The following is an 8,862-nucleotide window of genomic DNA, read 5'->3' on the forward strand; positions in this document are numbered from 1 at the left end:
TGAACACGTCTTATAGAGTCCCATAAAATTTTAATATTTACAATTTTATTTTAAAATCTTACAAACTTGTTTATATTAAAATTATAACAAATAATATAGACGACTAATATGAGACGGGTAACGGAAGGAAACAAGAAAACGGAAAAAGAGTAGCTATTTCACGAAATTACCAAACAGGGGCCCACAGCAGCAGCCCAATAGCTGATTCGTTTGAAAGAGAAGTCCAGTCCTACCAATCTCCACGCGGCTTAATATGGGTTACAATCACCATATCTACGACGTCGTATAAGTAAAACTGTCAACATAAACCATTCTCTTTTCACATTCTTCACTGTCACAGTATCCCCTTCTCTCCGGGAACTCTTCGTCAGTTTTCTAGACTTTCCTCATATTATCGGAATGGTGAGAAAATTGAATTCCTTCAGGAAGAGTTTTGAAGACAAACGAGTAAGAGAACGTCTTCTTTCTTTATGCAACGGTGTTGAGTACACTGAGTTACCTGGTTTCCGGCACAGTCTTGATTACCAAGAAACTTCTGGGTGTTGTTCTTCTTTACGGGAGAAGTTTTCTGAGCTATGGAAGGATTGGAAAAGAGTATCCGCGAAGGCGATGGAGATGGGTCGAACCGACCCGAGAAAGATCATCTTCTCCGCGAAGATGGGTTTGGCATTGATTCTTATATCTTTGTTAATCTTCTTTAAGGAACCGGCTGTTAAAGAGCTTGGTAAATACTCTGTATGGGCTATTCTTACTGTTGTCGTCGTTTTTGAGTTCAGTATTGGTAAGTATTTCACTTTTTCCTTGATCTCTGTTTGTTGATTTTGTGCAGTTATTTGATAATTGTATGCTTGAAAGATGTAAATACGAAAGAAGATTTGTTTTTATACTTATTGTAACTGTAGAGAGCAATTAAAAGCTTTGAACAAGTCAATATTTTAATTTAAATTTCCCAGATAGAAGTAGGCCCTAACATTTATTTTGTTTTTCATTTTTGGGATTAAAGATTGGCATTTATTTGTATTCTGTATAGCTTTGTATGGGAACTTTTTTTTTACATATACATGTTTTGAACTGTCCACAGGAGCGACTCTAAGTAAAGGGTTTAATCGTGGGCTTGGGACATTATCAGCTGGAGGACTTGCACTTGCAATGGCTGAATTGTCTCAGTTGTCTGGAGACTGGGAAGAAGTTGTTATAATCATTGGTATATTCATGACAGGTCTGGTTTTTCGTTCAGTACTCATGACTTATGTGTGAATTGATGTTCATCTCTTTGTTATATTTGTACCTTGCTGACTGAAGTTTGTTTGGTGTTTCTAGGTTTTTTTACTACATATGCAAAACAGTACCCAGCAATGAAGCCCTATGAATATGGTTTCCGAGTTTTCTTGATAACGTATTGTTTCATCATGGTATCTGGCTATCACACAGGAGAATTTATTGAAACAGCTGTTAGTCGGTTTTTGCTCATTGCACTTGGAGCTAGTATTTCTTTAGCTGTGAACATATGTGTGTATCCCATCTGGGCTGGTGAGGATCTTCACAATCTGGTGACGAAGAATTTCATCAATATAGCTACTTCACTAGAAGGTAATTCAACCTATGAGATGGTTGTTACTTTCTCGAGATGGGATTTTAGACTTGAATTGTTTCTCTAGAGGATCATCTCGAGATGGGATTTTAGAATTGAATTGTTTCCCGAAATGGGATTTAAAGTTGATGACATTGAAATCTTTGCAGGTTGTATCAGTGAATATCTGAACTGTGTCGAATATAAGAGGATCCCTTCAAAAATTCTTACCTACCAAGTGGCTGATGATCCAGTTTACAATGGCTACAGATCAGCAGTAGAATCTATAAGCCAAGAGGAAGCTCTGGTATGTGCTTAAGCATTCTTGCACATGGATTTGTAATTTCTTGAAATTTCGCTAGCCGGATGTCCTTACTTTGGTACCACAGGAAGCATTTGCAGTCTGGGAGCCACCCCATGGTCCATACAAGATGATTAAATATCCTTGGAAAAACTATGTCAAAGTTAGTGGTGCATTAAGGTATTGCGCTTTCATGGTTATGGCACTGCATGGCTGTATACTATCTGAAATACAGGTAATTTCTCTACTCCTTTTTCCAACTTTCCTACTAGCCCTGAGTTTGTAAAGTGCATCATATAGTATTCTCTTATCATATTTATTTTTTATTGCTAGATTACTTGGTGCCTATTTGGATGGGCTTATAAAAGTTAACTTATAAGTCATAAGTTGCTTTTGACTTTTGACTTATTTTAAAACTTTTTTGGCCTAAAAGGGTGCTTAAAAGCACTTTATAACCTTTCCAAACACCTCCAAAACTAAAAAACTACATTAAAGTAAAAAACACCTAAAAATAAGTTAATCCAAACTGGCACTTATTCTCCTAACCAGTGCAAATTTTCTCTGGAAACAGTCTTAAAGCGACTCATAGAACCCTTCACTGAAACTTGGCCATTAAAACTTTTAGCAATGCTTTTTTGCTTCTGAAAGGGGTAGGGGTAGGGGGTGGGGAGGCAGGTGACTGCTAGCAATTGCTTGCAGTATTAATCATAGTTATGTGGTGTCCCTGTGCAATAATTATATTCATTTGATTTACTGGTGAATGTGTGAAGTACTGGTGAAAAATTGAAAATTGAAGTTGCTTAGCTCTTCTATTCCCTGATAATATGCTGCCTATGGTTGTTGTGATGTATATAATTACCGTACTTATTATACTTGTAATAGGTGTATATGCTTCAGAACAATCATATATTAAGATTAATATCTATATAGGGTCCTTCATTGTTTGAGAATGTAATTTGACATTATAAATGGCATGCATGCATGTAAGACTATTTCATTAGGAGATGAATTATTTAAAGATCGATCCTGTACTCTATCTCTCTGGTAACATGTGTAATTTTCATCAAGGAGACTAGATGACTGGAAACCTTTTTCTTATCATTCATCCATTACTGAGTGATGCTACCCTTTTACTGGAACTGCACGAGGAGATTTATGCAGACAGATGAAATAAATGTTGGAATGTCTTCATTTCCTTTCAGCCAAAGTGAGGCTGAAAGAACATGGTCTGCAGTATTACAATCTACGGAAGCATGTCATGTATTCCCTCCTTGTAAATCATCTTAGGACTTTGTTATAAAATTAAGTTGTTGCTTAAGCTGTGAACAGAGTTACGAGGTAACTTCTGGTGGGAGGTAGCAGCAGATATTTGGTGTGATAATTGAGTTGCATGTCAGCTAAACCTGGACACCACCATTATAAAAGAAAAGAAAAAAAAGTTAAGTTGCTGCTAGATATGCATTATTTATTGGTTTAATATTGTTTGTTCAAGTCCTTGCATATTCAGATGTCTCAGTTATAAATGCTATGACCTCTTTATCTGAGAAAATGACTACCAAATATTTTTTACATGTAGGCACCTCCCGAAAGAAGACAGGTTTTCCGTAATGAGCTTCAGAGAGTAGGTACAGCAAGTGCCAAAGTATTGAGAGAACTGGGGGAGAAAGTGAAAAAGATGGAGAAGTTGGGGTCAGTGGACATTCTCTATGAAGTTCATGAAGCAGCAGAAGAGTTGCAAAAAAAGGTGGATCGGAAGTCTTATCTTTTTGTCAATGCTGAAAACTGGGAAATAGGAACACGAGCCATGGTGGTGGATATTTCCCAGGAGCTTGGAAGCATGGATGAGGACAGAAGCTTACTTCAACATCACAGGTCTCAAAGTGAAACAGTCATCAACATAGACTCCATCCTTGCCTCAAAAAGTTGGGATAATAGGACGTGTAACTTGGCTAGTAATAACAACCAAACTACAGGAGTAACCCCAGAAAACACGGTGGAGAAACCAAAATTCCGAACAACGCATTCTCTGCCTAAAGATAATGATGCACTAAAGGAGGTGGAAGCGGGAGAGGATGAAGAAGTAGAATCAAAGACATACGAAAGTGCCAGTGCTTTGTCTTTAGCGACATTCACATCCCTTCTCATAGAATTTGTTGCAAGACTTCAAAACGTAGTAGACTCATTCGAAGAATTAAGTGAGAAAGCAAAATTTAAGGACCCTATGGATTTGTCCGATGCATCGCAGAAAGTTGGTTTGTGGTCCAGGTTTAGAGGGTGTATAAAGTTTTGGAAAAGAGAGAGCAGTTTACCAGTTTAGAGACCAATCCTTCTTGTCCATGCAATGACAGAAGACTATAGATTTTATCCTTCTTGTCTGTATATAAGGAGATGTTATAGCAGCTTACACAACTGGGAACTCGAATATATATCCTGACTCTGAAAAGTCTCAAACATTTGAATAGGCCAATTGCTCCTGCTGGTTAGTTTTCAATATATATACCTATCTATGTATTGAGCTAAAATTTTAGCGAAGTGTTCTGGGCTCCAATGCATTAAGGTATAACGGTAAATGTAGGTAGCACAAATGTACATTAATACGTCTGTTTACACTATAATTTTTATATTGTTTTATTGTAGTATTCTATGGTGCATTGTAGAAGTGATCATCATGGATGTGTTCGGTCAATTTTCTTATGTTTGGTAAGTCAAATTTTTTTAATGACTTACCAAACATTTTTCTCAAAAAAACAAGATGAGAAAAATAACTCTCCTAAAAGTAGGGGAAACAAAGTTCTACCAATGACTTTTTTTGTTTTGAAACATTTCATCTTCCCCATAAACCCCCCCCCCCCCCCCCATATTCCTACCTCCCCATTTTCACCTCTCGTATTTTCTTAAATTACATATTAATGTTTTTTTCTTACATATCAAAATAAAATAAAAATAGATAAGAAATTCACTTATTTTTCTAAAAAGTATTTCTGATAAAAAAAAAAAAATCTCCCATCCTATATTCCCATCTTAGTGTATCGTTAGGCCATAAACTAATTTATTAAGAAATCTACTAAGTATTTATAAAATTTTGATTATTGGTATATCAACTCGAGGTCACTTTTGAACCTATAAAAAAATGTACCTTTGAGTTTTTTTTTTTTAAGTATAGATAATTTAAGCTTTCGAAAAGTAATGTGTGCTAATACATATTTTCTCGAAAGAATCGTCAAACATCTCACTTAAAAAAAATAAAAATATGCATTGTTCTTAAGAAAAAAAAAAACAGTTTTGAACTCTCTAAAGTTGATCAAACAAGTTAATTTTGGATCTATAATTTTAAAAAATTATAGTTTTAAAAATAAGAATAAGCATCTTTCTAAAGAAAAAAAAAAATACTTTTGAACTTTGACCAAACAAGTTAATTTTGAACCTATAATTTTAAAAAATAATAGTTTAATGAAAAAAAATCTAAAGGTCAAACAGTTAAAGTTGAGCCCAAAAACTCGAATCCAAAACTTCTAATCAAGATCGGCTCCATGTCTTTAAAATTACTGAAATACACGTCTTATGTTTCCCTTATTTCTAATATTCCCTTCTATTTCTAAAAACCTCTAAAATCCCTTTTTTCTCTTCTAATTCTAAATTATTTTATAATGTATCCGAGCTACATATTATGTATCCGATTTGTTTTACTTTATCAGGAATTAATGTAATTATAAACTAAATAGGGATAGATTGTAATTTCATATTAAAACTATGTGTATTCCTAAAATTTATACATTTAAAAATGAGGCATTAGGCCCCCTAATTCAAAGGGTCCAATCTTTTTTTAGTAATAATAAAACTATGATAAGCTTTTTTAACGAAAAGAAAATAATATATATATATATATAATTTTTTAATTTATTTGTCTTTTTTTAGTTTGTTTCGAAACATTAAAAAATGTTTCTTTTTTTGGATTAATTTTTAAATTTAATTCCACATGATATGCTTAAGACCCAAGATTAAAAAATATTTTGGTATATTAAAAAGAAAGACATGACTTTAAATCTCAGATATTAAAAAATAAAAAAATTATTAAAAGTTATGCCTCCAATTTATTTTTGGCTTTAGGCCAATAAAAATAAAAAGATTTCTATTAAATTGTGATCACGTGATTGTTGCTTGCCATGTCGTCCTGCGTATATTTTTTGGATAAGATAATTTAAGCTTTCAAAAAAATGTTTGCTACCCCGTAGATATATATTTTCTCGAAAGATTGTTCAAACACCTTACTTTAAAAAGTTAATATTAGACCTATAAATTTTTTTAAAATTAACGAGTTGAATTTAAAAACCAAACATTTAAAGTTAGGTCCAAAATAACTCGAATCCAAAACTTAAGAATAAAAAAATTTCTATTATTAAAAAATTAAATTGCGATCATGTGATAAATCTATTGAGCAGGAGGGTAAATCGAAGAAAAAACAGAACAAAAAATTGTTGATTTCCAAACTATACAAGTAGAAAATTATCGGTCTAACTTCCAATATTTTCAGTCACCCATCTAACTTCCACTATTTCAGTCGGTATTCTGCAGTCCAAACTTTTCACAGACGTCGATTCTCTCTGTCATTTCATTTAGTTTGTCTGCAATCGTTCTTCTTCTTGTTCCTAGTCATTCCTCATGTGTTTTAGCTTGTTATAGTAACTCATTCAATTTGCATGTAAATCTATCAAAAACTTCTGATTGCATGATTTGACAGTTTTCTCTTTAAGAGTTAGTCATCCTTAATTGCCTCGAGAATATGAATGCTACTTCAAATTACTGAATTATGTTCGCATATGATTGCACGGGTTTTATATAGTTGATGATGAACATTGCATTTGTTGTTAGTTTGTAATAAGTATAGAAGAGGAATTTTATTTGTCTATGCATTTGTTGCGTGTCCATAATATTTGAAACATTTCGTGTCTTCATATTCAGAAGTGAACAACTTTGCACAGATTATCTAATACAGTTTAATAATTGTATAGCATTTTGTCGGATAGCAGGATGATTGCATCATCATTGTTTCTTTTTTTCTTTTCTTCTATGCGGTCATAGATTTTAACGAGAACAATATTTTTACATGTCTTAAACGTAGTTAATGACAAATATTCTCTTTATTGGAAGAACATTCCTGATGCACTTCTAAATCTTGCCCCTGTAATGGATTCAGAGATTACTTGTTCTCGATTTTTGCCTATTATAGTGTTCCATCGTAAGACAGGTTAATGATCAAGTTCTTCATGCTTCAATGCTATTCAATATTTATTTTTAAGGTCAAGTTCATATTCCAGCGTGCCGAATGTTAGATTTCATGTCGCAAAGGGGTTGAAATCTCTTGCTTCTGTAGTTGATCAATCGATAAGTGTCAGCTTAGTTCTATCATTTTAGAAATATAAATATGTGAAAAAGGATGTGGATAATCAATTCAGCCGTGTTTGAATAAATTAAAAGAGGATAAAGATCCAGAAGTTGTGTATTTTGCCAAGAAAGCTCTACATGCAATCAATCAAGTCATGAGATGGGTCAAAACAAGATTTTTTGTTGCCTATGTTTTGGTGGTTCCTGACTTGTTGACTACCTTTAATGTGTAACTGTATTTGTGCATTCTGCATCATGTGTATGTAGAACTCGAAGCCACACGCTATTGAACTTGTAGATCAAACGGCTATTACTGGACTTCAAATACAATACCATACCAAGGGTAACATACAATATGGGTAGGGCTGGGGCATGAAATATCGAAAATCAAATTATCGAATCGAATTATTTTGTTATTTGGTATTTAGGAGTAAATTTTTAGAATTATGGTATTTGGGTTTGGGTATAGTATGAGACATTAGTATCATTTGGTATTTTCCGAATACCGAATTTTTTACTTAATGAAAGTCATATATCAATATGTCCATTACTCATTCCAAAGAGAAAGTTAATGAATAAACATAATTAATACCCAAGTACATGTTTTTTAGTTGTATCAATTTGTTTTTTCTTGATGTCTTCTTACTTATTGATTTTTAATTATATCGTGTCTTCGCATAACAAAATAGAAATGATTGGAGAAATAGTATTAACTTTGTAATATCATCAACAACAACTTCAATATGATATTACCGAATACAATAACAAACTGAAATTTAATTTACCAATAACGAATCGAAATTTAAATTTTTGATAATTACTATCTACTTTTAACTATCAATTACCGAATTCAAAATTTGACAATCCCGAACGAAATACCACATACCCACCCCTAAATATGTGTAGCTGCTTTATGAATGTTGATGCATTGACCTTGATAAAATAAGTTAGATTAGCTTTTTATATTTGATTTTTTCGAATGCTATGTAATTATTTATCTTACATATAATTCATAACACAACAATTTCTTTAAAATATAAATCATACAAGTTTCACGTGAAATTACAAAGAAGAAAATGAATAAAAAAGCGTAGAACTCTCTCGATCAATTTTTACTTGTCAAGCATTAACTTGGAACACTTCCTAAACAACCATAAAAATTATAATTTTACTATATCCCCCTTTGTATATAACAAACTCCATGCTTTGAGAAATGACTAGAATTTTTTTTCCGTAACTAATTTGATTTTATTACCAAAGTGGTAATTAAAGAGCATAAAAAAACAGGGAAAATCAGTAGCTCTACCGTGGATAGTTTGAATGATTGCTCGCAAGAGTACTTTGAGGTATCTTTTGTTTCATTTGAAGATCATGGTATTCATATCTTGCCATATTAAAGATAAATGTTTTCCTATATTTATTTATTTTTGAAAATTAAGTGATTTTCTTACTTGCTTTTTGGTGTTCGATTTGTAAATAGAAAATCCCCCAAGGAAATTTAAGTATAATATAGGCTAATACTATGACCTTGGATTCATGTATCGACTCAATGCAAGATCGGACTCTTGCCCTAATATACCGACCCCGACCCTAAGATTCGATTCAACAC

The 8,862-nt window shown here is 32.8% G+C and overlaps 1 protein-coding gene across 1 annotated transcript; it reads left to right on the top strand.

The window, feature by feature from the left end:
* The first annotated feature begins 290 nt into the window (after positions 1-290).
* LOC125832599 (aluminum-activated malate transporter 9-like) lies at positions 291-4,434 on the top strand. Its single transcript, XM_049511792.1, has 6 exons — positions 291-781; positions 1,082-1,219; positions 1,321-1,590; positions 1,741-1,877; positions 1,960-2,106; positions 3,448-4,434. The coding sequence occupies exons 1-6, from the start codon at positions 400-402 to the stop codon at positions 4,186-4,188; spliced, it is 1,815 nt and encodes a 604-aa protein (XP_049367749.1). The 5' UTR covers positions 291-399; the 3' UTR covers positions 4,189-4,434.
* Positions 4,435-8,862: the final 4,428 nt, after the last annotated feature.

This window comes from Solanum verrucosum, unplaced genomic scaffold (genome assembly GCF_900185275.1).
Source record: "Solanum verrucosum unplaced genomic scaffold, falcon-dt-bn FXZP01000009.1, whole genome shotgun sequence".
NCBI lineage: Eukaryota > Viridiplantae > Streptophyta > Magnoliopsida > Solanales > Solanaceae > Solanum > Solanum verrucosum.